At 27.4% G+C, this 26,318-nt stretch overlaps 1 protein-coding gene across 1 annotated transcript; it reads left to right on the top strand.

The window, feature by feature from the left end:
• Nucleotides 1-7,862: 7,862 nt before the first annotated feature.
• LOC112602160 (alpha-tocopherol transfer protein-like) lies at nt 7,863-17,124 on the top strand. Its single transcript, XM_025350113.1, has 7 exons — nt 7,863-7,989; nt 12,441-12,587; nt 13,701-13,860; nt 14,957-15,224; nt 16,166-16,276; nt 16,408-16,510; nt 16,595-17,124. Exons 2-7 carry the CDS (start codon nt 12,449-12,451, stop codon nt 16,744-16,746), a joined length of 933 nt encoding a protein of 310 aa, XP_025205898.1. The 5' UTR covers nt 7,863-7,989; nt 12,441-12,448; the 3' UTR covers nt 16,747-17,124.
• The last annotated feature ends 9,194 nt before the right edge of the window (nt 17,125-26,318 follow it).

The raw sequence follows: 26,318 nt of genomic DNA, 5'->3' as shown, positions 1-26,318 counted from the left end.
TAGTGCGTTTAAAGATATGTATCTATCTGATGAGCTCACGGGGTGTGACCAATTATTATTGTTTTACGAATGTTACAGTTTTCTTTTCTGCGGTTTGTGAGAAACGCGCGTTATTTATCATGATAATAATTATATGTACAGTATATATAAAAACAATATTCTGTATCGTTCTAATGCAAGAAACAATTTCACGAGGGTGTTGTAATCATAATGATATTATATTAGAGTAGCATCTCTGTTGTCACGTATTCAAGTCCTAAGATAGTACAATAAATTAACGAGAGCGTCCGTGTACACTACAATTTTTTCGTGAAATGTTCACATCGATCGATACAACATTAGATTTTAATGTGTTGTGTGCATGTGCTGTCACTAAATGTTCAATATCATAACGCATAATATAAAATCAAGTTTAATAACAGAACGTTAACACAAGTATAATATACGATAACAATTTACGAACGATTCGCACTATACGGATAATAAAATTGTTAAGACCCATTGTTAATGAAGCCTGCAGCTAGTGGATGAGAAACTCAGATTTATAAAAAGCCTGTTTTTAAGAATCTTAAATCTCGTAGGCAGGATTGTGGATATTTGGATAAAAAAAAATTAAATTAAACGCCTTTAAAATTGTCAAGTAAAAGGTTTACTTCCCAGTTCCTATAGACACTGAGTTCTGAGTATAATATAAGAACAATCATAATAAAAAACTTGAACATCAGAGATACTCCTAAAGATGTAATATTTCGTAAATGCGATCTGAAGACATGTCAATATGCGTATCTGGTTTGGAAATACTAAATTTATGTTTTTTAGAAAATTTTACAATGATTTATTTTTCGTTGGACTGTAGAATTGATGTCCATCAAACTTAATGAAAACTATTTGATTATGAATCATAACAAGGTAGTAAATTGGTTGAATTATTGGAGAGAAGTATGTATGGTAGTTATAGTGAAAAATAAAAATGAACAAATCGGGGGTCCATAAAAAATGATTAAAATTTATGTTTTCTCAGAGAAATAATAACGACATAAGAGTGACATAAGAACAGTAATAAATGGATATAACTTTATTGTGATATCCGATAGTAATGTAAGTGCATTATATGAAAGAAAAATGTAATCGAGTTAAATGGTAGTTGAAATGACGAAAAAATATACCTTATTATTTAAGGTATGTCTCTTTTTTTAAATTTTTATTTAAATTATTATGACTAATTTTATTATACTTAATTTATAACTATAATAAACAGTAAATAAAAAATGTTTTCTCTGGAAAAATTCAAGAAATTTCTTTGGCGTTGTGAGTTATTAGAAAACACGTAAAATAGTTGTGTTAATTTTATTCGTATAATAATAATTATTATAATGTGTGTGTATATTATAACATAAAACCGCTTACTCATAATTCATAAATCAGATGCGCCTTTTAAATTAAAACAAACAATATATTACACTGTATTTTTTAATCATATTTTTATATTAGGTATCAAATCTCTCGTAATTGGGGCAATAACAGAGTATTTCATCGAGATCACCTGTTTCAATAAATATTGTTAACCAGTGACACGAATTAATTAACGAGAGTAGATACGAGACCTTGACCTGCAAGAGGATTCGTAACACTGAAATCTGGCCAAGTACGTTATCTCATTACAATAATTTACACATCGGTACGACGTGCTGTAATGTGGTTATTGATCTAGCAGCAGGTATATAGATGTAATAGTATACTAGCAGGTAGTCCTATAGTTGTTTTTATCATTGAATCGGCGTTGTTATGTAAACCACGTGTGTACGATAATGTTTCTGAATTATTTATTAATAGTATTAGTACAGATTTTGGCATTTTTTTAAGACGTATCGTTTTCCACATAATAAAAATATAGAGGGAAAATCTTTTTTATAATATTATTTTAAGTAAACGAATTCAAATTAAACGCTATATTATAATATAATATAATATATACGATTAATGTTATATATATATATATTAGGTATATTATACGTTATACGTTATTTTACATTTATTTTATAGGGGTAAACGCGTTATCACATATTGTACAACCCAAAATCGACGTAAATCTAGCCCAGAGACATTATTCGAAACTGTACTTTTTTATTGATGACTTACGTATTTTGGTCACGAAATTTATTAAATTTTATTCCCTAACTACCTGTTTTCTATACTTCAAAAGTAAATTGTAAATTTTCATTGGGTTATCTTATAGACTTATACTTATTATAACTATAACTAATACCATAACAATTCGATGAGTTTATTAGGCATTATGACATATATTTTAGCAATCCATTAACATAATAACTTACCAACTGATTGTTGAATCTTCCCCATACACCGATCCTGTTATTATTAGCACACCTGTAACATTTAAGACTACAACATTACTAAATGATAAAAATGTATTATTTCGGATAATTTTATGTATATTTATATATTTTGGATAAATATGATTTATGATTATTATTGAAGAGAGATATTAAACATAAGTGAATAAATATAAAATAAAAATATTTGCGATTATTGTAAAATATATATTATATTATGTAATGGTTTTGGTTTCGTTCAACTCTGTGAAAATTATTACGTATTTAATTATACTGTTAAGTGTTATTATAGGTACCCAAAATTTAGCTAATAGGCATTGAAATTGTTTTTTTTGTTTGTTCTACTTTATAACATTTTACTAGAAGAAAATTTTATCTTAAAACTATTATTGTAATTTGTAATGTATAATTTTATATTGTTTTTTTTAATAATTCAGACAATGTTTGTTTCTGAATTTTGATAAAAATTCCTTTTGATGTATTCCTTAAAAATATAATTTAGCATTGATGTTAAAAATTAGTCAATCTTTTAAGGACACCAAAAATTAAGTTATGAATTATTTTTTCATAATGATGTTAAGTTTATTTTTTTTTTATAACAATTTTTATAACATTTTAAAACAATTTTTAGTTATCTAAGGATGTGATTAAAAAATTAGCGAAAATAATATTAAACATATATTTATAAATTAGGTATCTTAATACATAGAATTTTTATTTTCAAATGGCAATAATAATGAATTTTAAGCTCACTCATTTGCATTAGTATACAATTTACAACAGCACTATGATATTTTTTTTAAATTTAAAGTTATAAAAAAAAAAAAAAAAAAAATAGTAAGATATGATTTTTATCGTATATTATGTACCTACTATATTTTGTATCAGTCTAAATCAATATAATAATAATTTTATGTTGAAGATTATTTATTCAAAATTATTGAATATTCCAAGTTTGTGCAATTAAATGTATACAATATTATATAATATTTGTTTTGAAACATCAATGTTGATACATATAATATACGTATAAAATATATTTTAATTATCTTAGTGTGCAGTATCGTCTTAGAAAAAAATAATAAATTTAAAGATTTAAAAAAATATAAAAATACACTTTACTATTTATAATGATATATACATAATAATCAAATTTAACTTTTCATAGTTAAATATAGTATAATGTATATTATACTGTTATTTATAACTTATTTTATAAATATCGGTTCTGATCGGTAAATATCTATTTTTTAGGTCCCTTGAACGTCATTTTACAGGTTCTAACACCAAGTATGAAATTCCACGGTACTCTGATTTTTTTTCAATTATCTTCAACTTTTTTGAACTAACGGTTAGTATTCGTTGAGGTACACCTTTATTTTTTTAATGATTTAAATTCCACACAAGAATTTTTTTGTTTACATGATACCGTATGATAAGATAATAAAATTATTTTATTAGATACGCACATTATACATAATTATTAACATTGATACTCGTATTTCAAAGTCACGATAACCGGCGTCATTATGAACGATTTCTACTTTATGTCATTTTATTATCCAATATATATATATATAAGGTTTATGAGAGTGAAATCAAAATGACTCGGAACCTAATACATAACATTGAGATACTTGGTAAAATATTTTTATGAAGTATATCTTCAGAGTTATTAAGTTCTGAATGCATTTAAACTAATTTCGGTAAATCGTAATACCATAAATAATAAATACATTCTAAGATGTTATTTTTAACTTTTACTTTATTATTATATCAGTGTGTATAATCTTTATAGTTCACTTATTTTAAATATTATTATATTTGTAACTGATATAAACAGAAAAAATTTCTTTTTTAAGTAATTTTATACGTTTTAATGTGTCTACCTATAATAAATATACTCATTAACTGTTATTTAATTTTTGACAGCTGTCCAATTCATAGAAAAAAAAAAAAAAAACTGTATCTGCATTGAAAAATATTGTAGTAAGAATAATAACGCCTGTGTGTAATTTATATATATTTATACGATTTTTTTTTCAATTTACTGAAACTATTATAAACTAATTTAAGATAAATACAATAGCTAAGAATTAGTTAAAACTGAAATGTTAAATATAGTATATCTACACGCAATAAATGTTTAGATAATTAATTGTACTTTCATTTTTTGAGTATTTATTGTTAAATAATATACTTTTGTTTTTCATATTTTTTTTATAACTTTAGCAGCAATGGTCAAAATATTTACATTATATTTACAAACTATTAGTGATATAATAAAAAAGTTTATTGAAAAAGTTGTCATTTAAAGATTTAAAATACCTGTATTACGTTTTTAAAATTATATTAAAAAGTAATTTGATTATAAAAAGTAATAACTAAATGGTTTAGATTTATATTTTGCCTAAAGAAAAAGGCGAGGTTTTTGAACATATTAAATTTAATGGTATCGTTGATATTTAACCAAAATATGTTGTATATTATCCTGAATGCTTGATACATACAGTTTTTAGTAAGTAATTAGTGCTTTATTTTAGCTATAAAGAATCAATATAATTTTTTGATGCTTAATTTTTAGACAATTAATACTAAAATAATTTTTTTCATTTTGTTTAAGGTTTGGGTTTTTTCCTTTAAATGTAATTCTTTGATTTGTTTTAGTTTAGCGTTTTGTTCTTTTAAAAATATGTGCTCTTTGTGTCGTATATTGGATTTTGTGAAGTTTTTTTTTTTATTTCATCATATAATATTTTGAATAATATTATTGTATTTGTGTTAGATAAGTTGTTTTGGTTGGTTATTTTGTTTATGAATTAAACAAATTAAACATATTTTTTTTAAAACTAATTTTTTTTATTTGAGATTTAAATTTATAATAACTATTTATCTAATTAGCAATTTCCCATTTCATATTTCATAAACTTGTAGATAATTATATATTTGATAGATTAAAATATACTTTTTTGATTGATATACTTATGTTTTTTTGCAATGCATTTTTATTAAACATGGCATATGATTTGTTTATTATCGATTTAGAAAAAGTAGTGTAAAAGGAATTAAAAGCATAAAACAATAAAAATATATTCGCTGAGTTTAAAAATAATACAATTAATTGAATTAATACTGTTGGTGTGTTATGGTTATGTATCTTAATTTTACTTATTAGATAATTTCCTTTAAAACGAAATAATACACTTGTTTTGATAAACTTATATTAGCGAATAAGATCTCTTTATTTTCATGTACATTAATCAAGACAGTCGTAATTATAATTATTGCTCATAAGAATCAAGATAGATTAAGGAGATTTCGAAATAGACCATTTATAACTAGTCACTAAATATCTCAATGCGGCCGTGAAGAGAAATCATAATCACCAGATATTTTCTTCAAGTAATGTTTAACACATTATTGTTATACTTATAATTTATATATATTGTTCACTGTTATACTATATAGTGCGTTAAACTACAACTCAAATGGCAAGAATTTTCTAGGAAAATAACTCATCAATAACGTTTTTATGTTGTTAAATTTTCCCATTTTAATTGTTTCTTAATGCAATTATCTTAACGATATGTATTCATATTAGCAATAAATATAGAAAGGTGTAGACATAATTTATTAATGTATTGTTTTTGTGGCCAAATTACCCTAAGTTTGAAATGTTAAATCATTGTCAAGTAATACATAAGATTTATAAATGAAAGATGATAAAGATGAGCATTTAAAATTTTTTCCATTATTTTCAATGTAAGCCATGAGATAAAATATCATTATTAAAATCGTCAACAAGTGTATTGTATATTATTTTTTTCGTCAAGAATAATTATATAAATTATATTATTGTAATATTTGTAGAATATAATCGTCATAAATGTAGGCGAAGGTTCACTGTTTTAAAAAGTGGTACCTATAGTCACTCCATAAATCTACTGAACCAATTAATTTAAAAATAAAATAGTTGTGGACTGTGGTTTCGTCGTGGAATATACTCGTATATGTGAGGTTATAATATTACTTGCAAATTGTTTGTTTCTTTAGATAAAAACTAGCCGCAATTTCAAATCGTTAATACTGTACGTAATACGTAGATACGGTGACTGCACCGATACGTTTAATTGTTTCGATTGTATTTACTGATGTCTAGAGCAGAAAATGAATTAATATATAGTAAAATATTCACTATGCTTGTCTGAAAAATTATAAAACTGTGTAATAAAATAATAATTAATTTTATTTAAATAGTAATTATTTTGGTTTTTAATAAACATTAAAATTTACATCTTTTCCTAAAATATTAAATACACTGTATGAAACAGTACAACATACGTAATGCATCAAAACTTCGTTAAATTTAATATATTTTAATGCACACGAGTTGTGCGGCTGTTTACATTTTTTATTTTCTCGTATAATTTAATAATTACCTATGTATATATTTAATAATCGTTGTCCTCAGTATTGCCTGCAATTAATTTAATACTGCAAGTTTAACAAAATATATATTCATCATATCTATTTATTACCTAAATGTTATTTATTTTAAAAATAATAATAATCGATTTAACTATAGTAATATAAACAAAAAATATAGATTTTAAATCATTATTCAAACTACTTGTGTTGATATCTACGTAAATAATTCACCAAGATGACATTCAAACTCAAATTTTTCGCGTTTTTAATTCAAAGTAGGTTATATAAATTATTAGGTACACCTATGCCATAGAATACCATAGAATATATCCTTTATCAGTGCTATTAGATGCACTACATATTTTATTATAATCTTTATGTTACGGTTATTTTAATTTGTGATTGTAAAATTATTTTATTTTTTTGATTATGAACATGTGCACGCAATTTTTTATGAAAATCTGATGAAATAATAAACAAAAACGTTGAAAATAATAATGTATATGAAATCTTTTCGATAATGATACCGTTGCAAACATACTATACAGAAAAACTCAATTAATTAATATTAATGGAAGAAAAAAATTCAAAAATATATTATTATAAGCATATTTTGGCTGAACATTTTGTATTTATAACGATGATGACGACGTGCATATATTTTTAAGTCGAATACTGCAGGTCAAGTTTATCGAAACAGCGGATTAGAGGTTACCCATATAGGTCGGTCAATCGGACGGTGTTTCAAGCCAAACATTTCGTAGTTCGGTGATTTGATTAAACCTAAAATTCGATACAGACCTATCATAAAATTATTATCATTATCACTTTATTGCACTATTATTAATATTCTTTGTGAATTATATATCTTTTTTGTCCTCGGTTTGTAAATGTTTGGTATTCAATTTATCAACGTGCACAATAGACAAAAAATCTACGCAATCTCGTAAAGTCTATGTCGTTGCTGCCCCCAAGGCGAGTGAAAGTCGTCTATATCATATATTTATATTATGCATCATTCCCCCGTGGGCACTGTATTTTCCCTACTCCATCGCACTATCGGCTTCCACCGTGTATACCTTCATACCGATCGACACTTTGCCATCGTCCTCATACGATAAGCATTCACACGCTGGAACACCGAAGTTAGTATCCGGTAAACTGTGCAGAAACTATAGCGGATTTACGTCGAAGAAATTCACAAAAGGTAAATGTCTTGTACGATCAAGTTAAAATAGTCTTAAGTGCGTTACTATAACCCGTCTATTATTCTATGGATACAGTAAAATTTAAAATTGTATATTACTCCATTTAGGTATACTAAGATCGTAATTTTAAATATTATTTTATATCGATGATTTGAGAGTTATTAACGAACACGAATTATCGTGATTAAGTGAAAGGATATTTTATCCACCGCGTACGCGTGTTTAGTACATTTTATTTCGGTTGCAAAAAAATATTTGTTACAGTATTGTAATTATTGTTATTAGTGGGCGACAATGATAAAATTATGAATTTATAATCATATTATCCTTATCACCGCGATTATCCTGGCAAGAGACACCCACCCCATATAGCTATTATTATTATTGTTATTATATTAAACGTGTCAGAACCGTGAGACAGATTTCGTCTGTCAATAGTTATTTGCTGTTTTCGAAAACATTTTTTCATTATTTTACGTAAATCGTGTGCCAATTTTAATAAATTTCATTAAACGTACATTGTCGGGGAACATAACGCGCGTCGCTATACAGAAGATAACAATATAACATAATAGGTGTCTACGATAAAAAAAAATATATGCGAACGTAATATTGTTGATCACGAGTAAGCAGCGAGTTTCTCTTTCTGCGTTATACAGAAGCGGCACAATGGAATAATATTTTTTAAGTTGTATGTTTTTTAATTATTTTTGGTACCATCTATATACGCATTTATCTCGACGTATTACCCGATGCATGCGTGCGTGTATGTGTATGCGAGATTCTATTCGGATAAAAAATAATTTATTATATTTCGTAATTGAAACTGACGATGTGGTAATGACGCGCCGACTCGTTGTACAATGGCAATGGCTTACAGAAGAAATACAACACGCGTCGTTCCACACAGTTTTCGACAAACGCCGTCTTACCCGATCCTCCACACGGCAAGACCGTATGTTGAGGCTCACGATCAGTCGTCACTGGTGCGTTGAAAATGGTGACTCAGGCTTGAAACACTTAAGAAATGCTTGCTATAGTCATATTATCTATGCAACATGACTGCGGTAACTTAAGAAATATGCTTTAAAGACATTCTAACTTGGGCCAACTTTTATGATAATAAATTCTGTACCCGCCGAAAATACTTACAAACTATACCTACCGAATAAATTGGTGAACGATAAAATTAATAAATATTCGCAGTGCTAATACAAATGAACAAGTGTTTGGTGACACCCGCGCGTAAACTTTAAATCGCTATTATTTCCATTAAAAGTCGGTACTGTTTACAAATACAAGCCCATTGCTGATATTTATAAAATAAATGATTAATTATGAAGATAATGAATACGGTATTTAATACTGCATTAGAAAATATTTGTATTCGTCGTCTGCAACGAATCGCCCAAAGTAAATCGTGTTATAACATGCTAGGTTCGTCAATCACCGTGACGAGCACCAGGAGGATTTTTTTTCACGCGCAGTGACAGTGCAGGTCTTTGCATTAATTATGGCTATACGCATGAGTATTATAAAAATAATGATAAAATATAGAGAAAAACAATGTAAATACCTTAAAATATGCAAAAATATGCACTAAAGCCGCTTGGTATTTATTTCTATTAGTATGAAACGAATTTATAGCGTAGGTACCTTTAAACGTGCTTCTATCATATCACATAGTTTAGGACATGGGTGCATAACTAACAAAATAACACGAAAATGCTCTGTAAGTCTCAAGCCTTGATAACGACATGTTATTGAACTTTATTTTTCCGTATAGTACGGCTCGTTTTGGTTATTACCAAGATATCAATTAAATTGCTGAGTTATACCTAAATCGCTGCAGTTAACGCGTCGTCCGACTTACGTTGTTGATGACCTAGTCCTAAAATAGCGTATAGAGGAAGTCTAAATTTTAATAAATCGTATTATTATAATATTGTGTAATTATCGCTTGTATTCTACGTACGCACATACGCCGTTTTCGTTTTTTCCCTCCTTCGTTTTCAGGCCGCCGATTTTGACGGAACGATTCTCCTATCGGCGGTTTACTTTGACGCTGATATAATAGTCTAGTATAATAATAATATATTATTATAATATTGCCTGTACATAATATTTTAATTTATTTAGTTACGTCAATTTTTTCATTGCGATGTGCTCACTATTTCGCTGACGATTCCGGTTTGTTTGTATTATTACGTTGTTGTATCAATACGTATGTACCTCCTAAAATAATAACTATCTTACTTATATTTAAATATTACTATTTATTCTGCTGATAAATCTCGAGTGCCTCAAATAGTATAGAAAGTGATACCCGTCTAGTAAATGTTATTTTTTTTTCATTGCGACAGTGTTTATGATAAGATTTTTGTTACGTTTTGTATTCGCCGGGCGTTGGTATTGGTTATTACTTATTAATATATAAGTACATAAGACTAGGATGGCTAAATTGCGACTCATGAACCATGAGTCACAGAAGGTTTACGTCATTGTAAGATGTGACTATTTATGAAACCAAAATGTTATTATTATTATTGCTACTATGAATTTTAATTTTTTAGGTTTACATTTATAAAAAATTATTAAATTATATGGAATGTGTAAACATTTAGGCTCTTGGTATAATTTTATTTATCCATATGGCTCACGAACCTATTAATATTGGCTACCCCTGATGCATAACTATAGTTTGGCGACGCTTAACAAATGTACAAACTTCATCTCATTAGCACCCTTTCCACAGCTTTAAAATGCGATTAAATTTAAATTTTAAAAATAAACGTCGTCAAACACCACAGTATATACCTTAACAGTGAATAATTTTGAAATTGGATTTAAATAAAAAATGTAAGCTACTCGCACTTAAATTTTTATCGAATAAAATACAAGTACAAAATAATATATGCGTTTGAAAAAAAAAAATTATTGTTTATATCGAATGATTGCATAAATATTATAATTATTTATTAAAAAAAAAGTAATCGCCGTTCATAACGACCAATTATTTTTCGAATTTGTACGACTTGAAAGTTTTGAGATAGTCTAAGCATGAGGTAGTATCTGTTCGTAGTGGACATTTGTTTAACAGTGGCGGAAGAGCACAAACTATTGATTTGAAACGAATACAAGTTGTTTTTTTATTGATGATAAGATAGGGTGAAAAATGAAAAGTATTTAGTGCTTATTTACATTACCTATCTTGTTATTAAACACGAAAAGTACTTAAACATGAATAATGCGTATGAAACTACAGTGAATAGAAATATTTTATTTAAATAGAAGACACAAATACTTTAAAAAAACACCCAGTGAAATAAATAAACTAAAACAAATATATTACACAATATATGATATTATTGTATTTGAAATAGGTACTATTCGTGTATTCGACTGTAATTGTTGAAAAATGTTTGTTGATAACCCGCGCGCGTGTCCGTCCTTGGACTCTGTCTTCCGTCTCGACAATCTCTTGCGCGCCTATATTTTCGTGTATTTCCCATAATATGACGTATGTCGGACACTTAAAAATATTGACATGTGTATGTCATATTTTGCGAATCATCGTGAAAAAAGCAATGTTTTCGAGTAGCGTGTGAAGGACAACCATCGGTAATCGGCTCTAGCTATGGGTACACATTTCGTACGACCTTTACACATTGACAGGATAGGTTCGGATAGAAACGTGTGAAACCCGTACCAGAGAACAACAAAAACATAACAATTAATACCCAGGTATTAAATTATGATGTTAGCGTAGTGTTGTGATTTTGTCGGTACGGCGATAATCGAACGCAAGACCACGGAAAATTGCGCCTTGATGAAAATTCGAACGTCCGCGGAAGGTCAATCGGATGTCGGGTGTAATGTGATCGCACTTGTAATATATCTAATGTCTCGTATTATTAGATGTGTAAAATATTTTTGTATTACGACGTGTTACCCAACGGATCCGGAGATGGTTGTACGCGACGATGGCCATGGTGACGGAGTCGGTTTTGTGGTCATTATTATGCAACAAACGATTATTATTATTATTATTAATTTTTTCTTACCTACACAGCTACACACATTACACGTCATAACGTGTGTGTATATATATAACTGTTTTAAGTACATATAATACGTATACTGCGCGCGGCTGTAACTTTCTCTTTCGTATTACTATTACTATTATTATTATTATTACACCGAAGACGTGTACCTACTCATAGTTGCGCGTGGTTTTGTCGTGCAGTATCAGCTGGCTGTAGTCCTGACCGGGTTTACTTTTATAATAATTGTTTTTCTTTCTTTCGGACGGTGATTTTTATCCTCCATCGTTCTATTATAAATTGTTTTTATCATATTATTTTTGCATACATATTATTATTATACGCCGTCGACATAGTCACTGTATTCCTCGGTTTCGGTTTGTAATTGCTATTGGTTTTCTGTGCAGCCGACAAGATGACTCTCGTACAACCCACCATGGAAATGCAACAGCACATCCGCACTGAGCTAAACGAAGACGTGTCGACCCGGGAGAAGGATCTGGAACATATCAAGGAATGGTTACGTTTGCAACCGCACTTGCCGCAATTTCAAGGTAAGCTCCGCAGTTCATCTCGAAATGTAGTAAAATTATTTATGATTGATTTGTGTCATTCTAATCCACTGATCAGTCAACTATACATTTTAGATATTACTCAATTGATTATTCGTTAGGAATTTGATTTTCACATAATATTCAAGAACACCAAAAAATATTCTTTTTCCAGATATAAAATTAAAAATGGATGTGATCGTTTGAAATATATTCAAAAAACTTGAAAAAATATTACAATAGAAAATCGTGAAAAATATATATTTTTTTAAAAGTTTTGTTTTTTCTATTATACAAAAATAATATTTTCAAATAAATAAATTTTTCGAGATAATGAATATAGATACTTAAATATTTTAAACGACTTAAGTTCGAATAACACTTAAACTATATATTATATTACTTAGCAATTATGCAACTTCAATATTTTTTTTCAATAATAACTAAATATTTTGTCAAAAATGCTCTTTTAATGTATTATTTTTTTTTTAATTCAATATTATAAATTATTTAAATGTCATTATATATTTCAACATAAAAAGTTATGCTGATATAAATTACAATTTGCTATTTTAATTAGTTATTAGTTAAGCTATTAAATTAGTAATACATTTTCTAAATAATTAGACCAATAAAACTAATTAGTCTAGTTAAAAATTAATTTTTTTTTTTAAGTTTGTAACTAGTATATATACAATTTTGGTATCACTTATACAAGCACTTAATATCAAAGTATTCTAAAATAAACAGTTAGTTTAAATTTATTCAAAAAAAAAAAAAAGCACAATAAATATTATATATAATTGTATTAATATACCTATAATTATGTAAAATATACATTTACTTCATGTGTATAGATAATAAATTAACTAACGCGTATAAGCATGTTATAAAAAATAACGTAAATTTATTGATATTGTAATTCAAGAGGTATTGGCTTTTAATTATGATTTATTTTAAACACTTACAACTTTTTTTTTCATTTTTATATTATTAAGTTGTTTAGGGTCCTTAAATTATTGCTTCAATGCCGTCGAAAAATTTTTCTTAACGATTCAACGGGAAAAATGTAAAATACAATATTATGTATTCTACTAATTTTTGTCTATTTTTTAGACGATGCTCGCATCATGACATTCCTCCGAGGATGCAAATTCTCTCTGGAAAAGACTAAGAGGAAGTTGGACATGTACTTCACAATGAGAGCAGCTGTACCGGAGTTCTTCAGTAACCGAGACCCAACATTACCGGAAATCAAAGAAATAATGAGAATCGCGTATGTATATTAATATGTCTAACGTAGTTTATGTAAGGTATTCAAAAACTAAGATATGTTTTCCATTTTAAATGCACTTAAAAATTGTAGAACAAGTAAAAAGATAATTTCAATGGTATGTGAAATCATATACGTATACTATAAATGTTGAATAGTGAATATTATTCGTCGACTAATTACAATAATATTTATCAATAACTCTTATAAACATAAATAACTGCAGTCACTAGTATTATATTCGATAACAATATCATTTTTTTACATAGTTTACACAGTGTATCGAGCTCGGTGTCATAATAATTAATTTGTTATCGTCACGGTTGTTATGTTGTTATTTTCAAACTAAACGAATAAGACACGCTTTTATTTTTTCATATTTAATTTTTTAAGAACATATTGTCATATTTTAGAATATCGATTTTCGTTAAATTGTATTACTTAAATAGGTACCAACATGCACGATTGTAGTGTGTAGTGTTATTATTTTCTATACACTTACCGTTCCATATTTTTCATTATATTTAATGAACGTTTCTACTTTCGATTAGGTACATTACGTCATAATACATCTTAAGTCTACACACTACCTAACGACTGCATATTTTACTATATTAATTTATTAACAGAATTTGATCATTTTTACGGATGTACATACGTTTTATTATCATATGATTATATTATACAGTAATATATTGTTTGTTAACAGTTATTTTTGTGGAGTTAATGATAATGGGGAAGAGGTACTTAAGTCAATTCTATTCTGCTGAATTGTTCGAATTTTAGGATTTTGAGTTATAAAGTTGGGTCTTAGTGTGTTGTTAGCCTCTTTCCCTTGGTTAATTTTGACTATAACCTCGAATTAACAAACTCAAAAATTCTAAAAACCAACATTCAATTACTAACGAATTAAGCTTTACAACTTACAATTTATCTATTGTATTTGCAGAATAAAGAGCTAGAAGCCTCACATTAACGCATGTGCATTACTAATAAGCTTGCGATATTCATATAGTATTAGCCTCTTCAACACGATGTGCAGAAAATATCATTATTCATACTTCTTTTAATTGCATTTTTATGTTTTGTCGTGTTTCAGAAACGTACCACCACTTCCGGGTTTGACGCCAAATGGACGCCGTGTGGTCATGATGAGTGGTGTTGATTTGGAACAAATGGCCGCTACTGTAGCTGATGGTATGAAAGTAGTGTTGATGATCGGTGACATAAGATTAAAGGAGGAAAACGTTGGCGTGGCTGGAGATGTGTACATTTTGGATGCCAGCGTGGCCACACCAACGAATTTCGCCAACCACTTTGCCAAGTTTACGCCATCTCTGATCAAAAAGTTCCTCATTTGTGTACAGGTATAGATTATTACGTAATATTATGTTTGATTTGTAATAACAATAATATGTGCCCCGTTTTAGCGTTAATAATGTCCACTGATTTAATTAACAAAGAAACATGTCTGATAAAATATTAACATAATAATATATTATAGTGTTTTCTAGTAATTGATGAGAAGAGAAATCTATCTACGAATGTATTATTTTAGAACTGAAATAAAAAGAATGTGTAGTAAACTGACCTTGTATTTCGATAGCGATTAATTTCAGAAAAATAATTGTTTTTCAAATGCTATATTAAGTCTAATGAATTATCGTTTCTTTCAAAATTAACATAGTGTACAATATTATACATCGAACTGATATTTAGCATGGAATTTCGCGAACATTTACTTGTTTGCCAAAATAATGATAGAAAAAAAATCGAGTTCAGAACACTAAATTAATAAATAAATCACTCGTTTAAGTTATATAAGTTTTAAGGTGATATAACAGACAAAAATATGTCATTAGAAAAAAAAGGAGATATCTTTATTTTGATCATATTTTTTTTTTGCATGTCTTTCTAGATTTTAAGGCGTTCTGTAAAATGTTTTTCTTTAATATAAATGAGATCGAAAAACTAGGAATACATCGTTCCGTATTTATACTAATTTTTAATAATACAACTATAAGAATTATATTTTTATAATCGTTGTATGATACAACATTTATAAATTATTATAGCAAATATTAAATCATGATTAAAAATAATATAATATATTTGATAACCTTGTTAATATCCATTTAAGAATTAAATTTCAAATTTCTTCTAAGCGATCTACTGGTTTTACTAGAATATTATTTAATTGATTTGATGTGTATATAATTTAGAAATAATCATTCAACCGTAGCAAAAGTGTTAATTGAAAAAATATATATCATAGGAATTTATTAATCAACTTTCATTCATATTTTAGGAAGCCTATCCAGTAAAATTAAAGGAAGTGCATGTCATAAATGTTTCACCACTTGTTGATACTATCATCAACTTTGTGAAGCCATTCCTCAAAGAGAAAATACGTAACAGGGTAATTAACTGTACAATAGAATCACTATTTTATGTATTTTTTTTTCTATTTAATAGATAAAATACAATATGATATTTATATATTATGAACTACATATATCCATATTTTAATTTTTTGTCCCTTCCATATAGATCCACGTACATTCGTCGTTAGACTCTTTAAACGAATTTGTACCAAGGGACATGCTTCCAGAAGAATATGGAGGAAAAGCTGGACCGATAGCTGACATTAACCGTAATATTAAAATAATTATTCAGTTAATTGCTATTACAGGGCATGATTATATTATTATGTTTTTCTTTGTTTTTACTACTTTAGGCCAATGGTACGAAAAAATGGTGACTTACAAGGATTGGTTCCAGGAACAAGAAAAAATCAAAGCCGACGAGTCCCGACGTCCTGGAAAGCCGAAGACCCATGACGATTTATTTGGAATGGAAGGTTCCTTCAAACAACTTTCTATCGATTGAATGCATCAGTATTGTTTTAAAAAAATTAATTTTATACGATTTACGCATATTTTTATATTGTTCATAATGTGAACATTTCACAAACTGGGTGGTAGCCTAGACATTTTTTTTTTAAATATAGATTTTATATAATTTGAACTATATTTAATGCGATTTCCTTGAGACCAAAGCAATTAAACAATTTTTTTTATACACATTGTAGTATGAGTTTTAATTTTTTGAAGTAATCCTATTAGTGGTTTTGTTTTGTTTTTTTTTAATAAATGTTTACTTTATACATAAATGTATGCAGAATAGTGCACTTCTCTTCACAATTTTAACGCCAGCATATATTAATTTTTGTTATTATTATAAGGATACTTAGTTTATTTTCTAGTTAATTGTTTTTTTGTACTCAATTCCAAATAAGATAGAATATATAAACAATATTATTTTTATTAATATTTTATACCTGCAAACATTTTTTTATATGTATTCTTTTTTTTTTCATAAGATTAAATGTAACGAAACTAAATAAATTGACATTCTTCTTCCTATGGCTGTTTTTTTTTTTTAAATAAACCTATATAATAATCTAAATCATTTTTATAGTCATGTAGTTGGATATTATAACACTGGATTTTATTAGTAGTGATTGAGTCCAGATAATAATAACAAATTAAAAAGATGAATACTTGGAATAACTTTACTGTATACGTTTATATTATAGTAAAATTATATACTGTATTTTATGATAAATTAAATAGTTAATTGGCCAATACTCTATATACTATATAGCGATCAATTTTTTTTTTACTAAGATAAATTAAATAAAAATTGTAATTAACAATTACTAGTTTCAAATTCTGAAATGTTCGAGATAAGAATTAATTTATAATTGTTAAAACTATATATGTAATTTAATAATTTTTCTGATTTTTTCTAAAGTTGAGTATTATACTATAAGTGAATAATATTTACTTGGTTGTATAAGATCTAAATTTAAACAATAATTTAGTTTTATGAGATAAAAGTTTATTTTTGTTTTAAATATAATTTTATCAAAAATACGATAAGAAAATTTGAAGTACCAATACAAACGTACTGAGTTTTTCAAAACAAAATTTGGATTGGTTGTATATCGGTAATAAAGATTATCCTGCGTTGATTAGGAAACCAAGACTTGAAACGAATTTATAGTGAATGTTGTGATGATCTGCTCTCTGAGTGCACTAACCTAAGTCGGTTAATGCAACTATGAAACTCCTAGGAAAATACCCTTAGAGCAGCCTAAACCCTTTGATGCCATTCATTATGTTTATTATAATTATTATTATTTATAATATTAAAGAAATTGATTGACTCAATTTAAAGGTATTTATAATACCTATGTATTTATTTTATATTGAATATTTATGTAAATATCTTGCAAATTGATGTAATGGTTAATTATAATAAAATTAATTTGAATACCATTATTACCTTAGCCATCTAATTAAAAATTCAAATTTATAGTGTTGAAATAAAACTTACTCTTGAGAAAAACTGTAAAGCAATCCAATCCATTAACTATGACTATATTATAATAGTACTTATTTTATGATAGTGCATTAAAATTAAAATAATAAATTATTTTTTCCAACTATATATGTGTATGTGTGTCATTGGATTATCGATAAAGTGTACAAAAATATATGACATCAGTAAATATAAGTATTATAGGTACCTTTAAATTGAGTTAATTAGAGATTTTTAATATTATAAATAATAATAATAATAATAATAATAATAATAATAATAATAATAATAATAATAATAATAATAATGATAATGATAAAAACAACGAATGATATCACAGGTTTTAGGCGCCAGAGGATACTTGTATGGTAGGTTCATCATTTTTACACTTATCGACTTATGAATATACTCCATGGTCATTGTGTCATTAATTATAATTTTGTTACAAAGGTCACTGTATAAAATAGCGTAAACATGATCTGATTTCTGAGGATATAAAAAAACGATTCATGTTTTTTTGACCAGGATAAATTAAAGAGTTTATCAAGAGAATACCAGACAGATATCTGTAACCTAACCTTTGTAATCAATAAAGAATAATCTTGATTCTTGAACTATATACAAATCACCTAATTTCTATCCCGGAGAATTCAATGGTGGGTACAAAAACTTTCCGTTTGTCCAGTTTTTACGATGATCTTTTTATTAGACATTTTTCTTCAAAACCGACTGTTTAACCATGTTAAAAGTCAACGTTATTCATATTTTTTAAACCATTTTTTTCCTGAGCGTAGTTTATTAATATACTATAAAACTGTATAAATATAATATAAATAATAACACAACAAATAGTGTTAAACGGTTTAATGCTTGTTTTGCGATTATTTATATCTGTATGACTGTATAATAAATATTACAATATTTTTTTGGAATATTATTTATCACTTCTTTCATAATTCTTATATATATTTTAAGTTTTAATTATATTTAACTAATTTTATTATTACATATTTAATGTTGTTATAATATAATATGTTATTATACTTATTAGTTATTACTTATATTATGTTATTATTTTAATATTTATTATTCCATACTTGAGCAAACTTAGACGTTTATTTCAATAAATAAAATAAATAAATCTTTGCAAGAGTACACTTTGCTTGAGTAATGATAAAAGTCTATTCATGGTTTTTGTATCACATTATTATGAAATTTCATTTGGTCTAAAATTTGTATATAAAAATAGAACATCGTTTTTAAATTTCCATTTACAAAAGTATGTTTATATGTATTTGTTTATTAATATTCTAAGCCCCATTTTTCCCCGGGCTATATCTCTCTTAACTCCTTCTTTTATTTCAGCTCTGGGCTAGATTGGTTATAAACTAATTTCGAATTTTTCCAATGAAAACTTAAAAAAAAATATAAACGTGCCACTTATGATATGTTTTTTTATATTTTTTTTGGAATAGTTGGATAAAAGGGAGGGTGAAATTCGTTTCAACCATATATGATATATTTAGTTTTCAAAAATATTATTTTTTATCTTCTTTTTAATTTATAGCTGAAGTTCCTTTTAACATTCTGTTTTAAATGTGTAATTTTTGTTCTTGTTTATCATTGTTTATTGTTTTTGACTTTTTTGACGCAACTATTAAGTATATATCCAATGAATCAATTTTCTCAATGCAAAATATATGTCTGGTGGCGATCAATGTCAAACTTTTAAAATATTATAATATAATAGTAACTTTAATATTATTTTGAAATAATGGATGAATTACTGAATGCTTTTTTCAATAGTTTTTACCAAGAAATTCGAGATGTAGGAATTAAAAAAATATAATTTCGTATAGTATAGTTTCACTACCTCTGAGCTAGGTTAACCCATCGCTCTGATTACAATACTTGAATGCATAAAAATAGAAGCCCAGCTCTTAAAAAAAAAAAATTAAAGTAATGACCATTGAACACGAAAATTGAATTTGTTGATTATTTTATATTTTTATATTTTAAACATCTAAACAAAATACAGTAGTAATACGTGATGCAATATAAAAAGGTTCGTTATTTTCTTAATAGATATTAATGCACTGAACTTGAACATTATCCAACCCTATACGGTCGGATTATATATACGTACGTAAATATATAGGTACCCAAAGTGCTATCAATTTTATCTCCTAAACGTGTTGCCGTCATCATTATTTTCATCTGGCGAATCCTGTTCACTGACGGCTGTCGAATTAACAATGCAGACGATGAGACGTTATCCTTAATGCGCTCGTGTGCGACGGGCGGTCGACACTATTTCTAAGAACCCAGGTGATGGTTTTTGGTCGGCTAACATAACGAAAACCGGCACCGATAACAGTGTATAATATATTATTATGCGTCTTAGAATAATATAATTTTTCTCAGTCGTGACTTAAGGTTTATTGACCGTTTTATTTTTACGATTATTATTTTTATCATTACTATTATTAATAGGACACTGTGCGCAAACGAATTAGTTGACTCCCCTGTCATTTGACATGGTAATGGATTGACTAACAGCTTATAAAAAATTGATTTCTATAAAAGGTTGAGTTATATTTAATAATTGTGTTCTTAGTTAGCTTCCGTTGAGGTCGGTAGCGTTGATTGTAGTTCAGCAACAGTGCAACACTTTACACTAACCGATGACAACCACTAATAGAACGTCATCTCGGTGCCAAATAGGTTGGTCTCTAGGATGTAATAAAATATGTTACCTATAATAATTGATACATAATTCATATTTTAGTTTAGACATATGATGATTATAAGCTCCAGAAGATTTTTTTGCTATTTCAAGTTAAGGGAACTATTGAAACTATTATTAACTGGAAGAAAAAAAAGTCAGAACTCCATATAAAGACCACAGGCACTTATACACAATCACATAGTACTACTTATAAACAGCAAAGGTACATCTATTTTAATTATAGGTAGGTAAAAACAATATATTATCTTGAAGTTTTTTTTTCTTTTTTACATTTGTGCATTTTTACAAAACTCAATACGAAAACAAAACACTATTATTGACTCAAATCATGATTAGAATGTCATTATAAAATAGTTAAGAGTGTTAAGACTTATATTATTGTGCAAAAGTGATGTATTAAGTGTACAAAAATCTTTATTTAACGTAACTTAGAATGCAAAAAATATAATAAGGTGTTAGATGAGTGGTATTGTGACCTGACTCTGAATATCTCACCAATCGTCAGTTGAGTTCTTGTTCCGATCTCCCTTACATATGATCGGTTCATAAAAAGTGGTGTTCGTGATGGTAGTGACTCGGTTAACACGAGAGGTCTCGCATTAAGATTTAATAATATTCATATCAACTAAAATCCTATCCGAGGACTACGAGTTTTGACTTTTCTGAGAAGTAAATAACGTTTGTACATATCTAAATGGTTAAATTCACTAACATGATGTTCACGATATCCGTCTTGACCTCAATATTGCTTGCATTATTAATTATAAATACGTGTCACCACACCGTAAAATATTCATTACAGGCATTTTTATATAAGTATGTGTATTATAGGTTACAAAACCAATAATAATAATAACAATGCTTATTTTCAACAATTTTAAAAAACAAAACAAAAGCCGTCTGAAATGTTATATTGCTGTATTCGATATAAATATGTGTAGATGCCGAACAACGAAAAAAACATATTCATTATAGAACTAAAAAATATAATAATCGAAAAACTATTAGAACACATTGTGTTCATTTGTTGGTATTGCGATATTTTAATACAATTTAAATTATAATTGAATACTGAAGTACTAAAACGATTTCTAGTACAACGTTCTTAATTTGATGCTCGTTTTTTTAGACGTATATATAAGTATAATGTATCTACTGTAGTACCACATAAAACAGCGCTCATTCTCAACATAAAAAATAAAATAAAAATAGTTGGTTTCTAGTTTTTTGAAATAATAAACAAGCATCAAAAATGGATATATTTCTTTTCGATACATTAAAAATTTAAAAATAAACACCGAAAATATTTTTGTTTAGAACGTTTGACATTTTAGAAATTGTTTTTAAAATTCAAATATTTCTTTGGAATTTGAACTGTTTTGAAGTTCATATTAATTATAGAATTTCGAATTTTTTGTTTGAGTTCAGTTTGGTTTGATTTTTTAAAAAACTAGGCTTGATTTTTGAACTTTGAACAGTTCAACTCTTTACTATAGTAGCTATTAATCATATGGTATATTGAAACTATTTTTTATTCAACTGATACACACTTTTGACAGGATAATGTCTCGATACAAGTACTTATGGTAGTACGTAAAAACAATTTTGTGAACTTAAGGGTTTTGCCGAAGTAGAATGGAGTTGACGCTAAATGAATGTACGCCACAAAAAATAATATTACTTTGCACAATTTAAAATATTTACCTATAAGTAAGACATGTAAGATTGAACTATGTAACAGTATAACTATATGTACTCATATAATTCATTAGGGATTTTATTAATACTTCTCAACCGTGTACTCGTTTTCATTGAGATAGTATACAGAACTACAGAGTCTATATTATAGAATATAAACTACATAGGCAAGATTATATTGTATTATGATCAGTAAGTTTTATCGTTTAAAATTAAAAAAATCTCAATGAAAAAAAAAATACACTTGATATTTTAAACAAAATAATTAACTAATTTATTCATTAGCTAACATTGTAAAAAGTTACACAATTTATAACAAAAGTACCTAATAAAGTTACAGATATATTTAGAGAACTTAAAATGTTTGATAATTATCTATGAAATTAAATTAAAACATCATTAATATTAAAATTAATGGTACACGACATTTTTCAACTAGTAAAAACAAATTTCGTAAGTGTATTCAATAATGTGTACGTGTTTAATGTCAAGATGCTGTATTATTATGCGCGTGTTACGTCCTCTTAATAATAAAAAATAAAAATGTCTCAAGAGTTATGGGATGTTGTATCAAAAATAAGTAGCGTTTACTAACAAACGAAAAGAATTTCAAGATGGTCTAATAAGCATTATTGGGGCTAAGCTGCCCCTCCCCCAGAACTTTGCAACTTAATGACAGACCTATGACGTAACGAAAACTCGATTTAAAGACTTTAAACCACATTGGGCACAGTATCAACAGACAATAGTCAATATTATGTTATTTGTATCATCATAATTTGATATAAGTAATATATTTAATTGTGTTAGATGTTGGAATTAAAACTGACAACGACGACGCGCATCCCCGTGGATTTTGATTTCCTTCAAAAGCTCTTCCAGATGACAGAAAATCAAAGAATCAAACAAAGGTATCTCATAACAATAACGATATCGTTAGTTTTAAGAACAATAAAAGAAAACCATTGCGTTTGTGTGCCGCATAACGAGGAGCCCGTACGTTACGCAATCATGAGATTGACGCCGCGATATAATTTGCTGCTTGGTTTGTGAAAGTACGTAGGTCGTGTATAATCGTCTATAATCTTTTGAATTTTCTTACATGCTCCTTGTTCTCGGAACTCGGCGGACAACACCTACTTACCTGTCTGCCAGCCTTAAACATATGTGTACTGCGCACGAATCTAATGCATAAATGTATAATATCTTATATATACGAGTAGTTAGTAGAAGTTCTCTCACTTTCAATCCTCTCTCTTATTAACTCTATCTCACTCCACCCTTATTATTCTCTCTCTCTCTCTCTCTCACACACACACACACGCACACCAAACCATGGTAGGAAAATGTTATACATAAGTATAAATAAATATAACTTAATCGATTTAAAATCAAATTTCTTAGTACCTATACTGTACGTTCTCGATTTTTCTTGAATTTTTTTTTCATCTTTCGATTTTTATATTATATTAAGCATACAGGGTGATTCGCTGAGCTTACTCACCCCTTTTTATAACATAAAAATAAATGTATTTAAAGTAAATAGAAATATATATATAAAGAAAAATACAATTTTTGATTATATTTGAGGATAATAATATTTCTAAATACTTAGTAATTGTTTTTGAAGATTAATAAGGAGGGTGGATGATAAAAAATTGTTTGTTCAAATAAGAACCACCTAGTGTGTTGTTAATCGTATAATTGTTGACGACAATTTCGACAAAACTAGATAGATATTCGAAAGTTATTAAACTTCAACACAAAACATAATAGTCTTCAATAATGATTTTACATAAATTAATGAATATATGTAATATTTAGTCATAGTACTTATTATGTTCGGACAATTTTTATAAATTGTAAAATTATAATACATTAATATTAGTTAGTTTAATTTTCAAATTGCTGTAAACCCCATATCTAGTAAACTATTATTATTAAAGCCTATGCATTATAATGTTAGTAGGTACTTTAAATATAATAAGTAATAATTCCGAAACTATTGGTTAGAATTTCAAACTATAGGAATACATTATAATATTCCTTAACTACACCTTTAAATATTTACAATAAAATAGGGTAGGTTGTTCTCAAATGAAAAACAAGAAACTTGTATCACCTCATCAAATGACACTATTCTGGAATTACGTAATGTAAAGAACCAAAAGAACCAAGTATTAGAAAACATAATGTCTTTAGGCTTTAAGTATACATACTTAAAATTTTAAAATCTGAATTTGAATAAATTCATCATTGCAGGAAAAAACGGGGTGAGCATTAAGTATGCTCGATGAATCACTCTGTATAATATAACACATCAGGTTTTACAATAATACGTTTAATGTATATACGCAAACGAAATAAATTAATAATTATCTTGACCCGGAATGCCCCGCGGGATGCACAGCAATTCTACGACCGCTGCAGCGGCGTTGTCGGACCGAGTGAACACAACCGTTCCCCACCCCGTTTTCGAAAACTATCGTAGCTCGGAGGGAGTGTCGCGGAACGAAAAATACCGGCTTCGCTAGGCTGATGGTATAAGTGCGAGTATAGTGCGCGGATAATGGACGATAGTAAATATATAGTATATCGGGTACCATAATATACTATATATTGTTTAATATATAATATATATTTTTTACCTGAATGAAATAATAAGGTCAAATTAACAAAAACTTAAGTTTGGTTGTTGTTGTTCGTTATTCGTATTCATATTATTACATGTTATTTTAGAACTATCAAAAAATAACATAAATGCTTAATGATTTTTTCTTATTTCATTTTAAATCTGAAACGCTAAGATTTTCTTAACTTGTAACTTGACTAACTTGATCTAAACGAAGACTTATGACTATAAAACATATGTCCATAGGTATTTTAATGTTATATGTTCACGCTAGATCAATATATATATATACCTATATTAATATTAAATCTATTTTATAATTATATTTACGTTCCGACCAGAGAATAGCAAAACGAAATGTAGTAGCAGAGGGAGGGATCATATAATTTATATATATATATAAAAGTAATTATTAACATGCTATTATTCGTTATTATTGTTAATATAGATGTGTACATTTTGCCTTTCTATGTGTTCATGTTTCCACTCGAGCAACGTATATTTATAATAATATTGAATCGGAGTGCCGACCTCGGTAGTCGCGGAACTAGAGCCAATCATCGCTTACTGCAGTACAATACGTATTACATCTACAAAACAAAATATTAATGCTATAGTGATACTAAATGACGTGTATGATGGTAGGTATATATTACACTACCTATACATTTACATTACCGTACGTCGTTTCTTGTATAAAAACAAAAACTATATCCATTCGCTCCACTCCGTAAATACACACATCTCTTCGGGTACACGTCACGTAACAATGGATATGTTAAATAATATAGTAGGTAACCTATATATGAACACTACTTTACAATGAATATAGAGTCATTTTAAATTGACAAAGTTTTGGCACAATTTTCTATCAAATATTTTTCGAAATCAGAAAAAAATCTTGTTGTTCGTTTTAAATGCTAAATGGTGATGGAAATGGCGAATTTAAAATGTGATTTTTAATACATTTCTTCAAACAGAATCTATAAATTATGT

Source organism: Melanaphis sacchari, unplaced genomic scaffold, assembly GCF_002803265.2.
Source record: "Melanaphis sacchari strain LSU unplaced genomic scaffold, SCAv2.0 Contig84_pilon_pilon, whole genome shotgun sequence".
In the NCBI taxonomy this organism is placed as follows: Eukaryota; Metazoa; Arthropoda; class Insecta; order Hemiptera; family Aphididae; genus Melanaphis; species Melanaphis sacchari.
The sequence above is the reverse complement of the archived record's forward strand: the minus strand, read 5'-3'. Positions and strand labels throughout refer to the sequence as shown.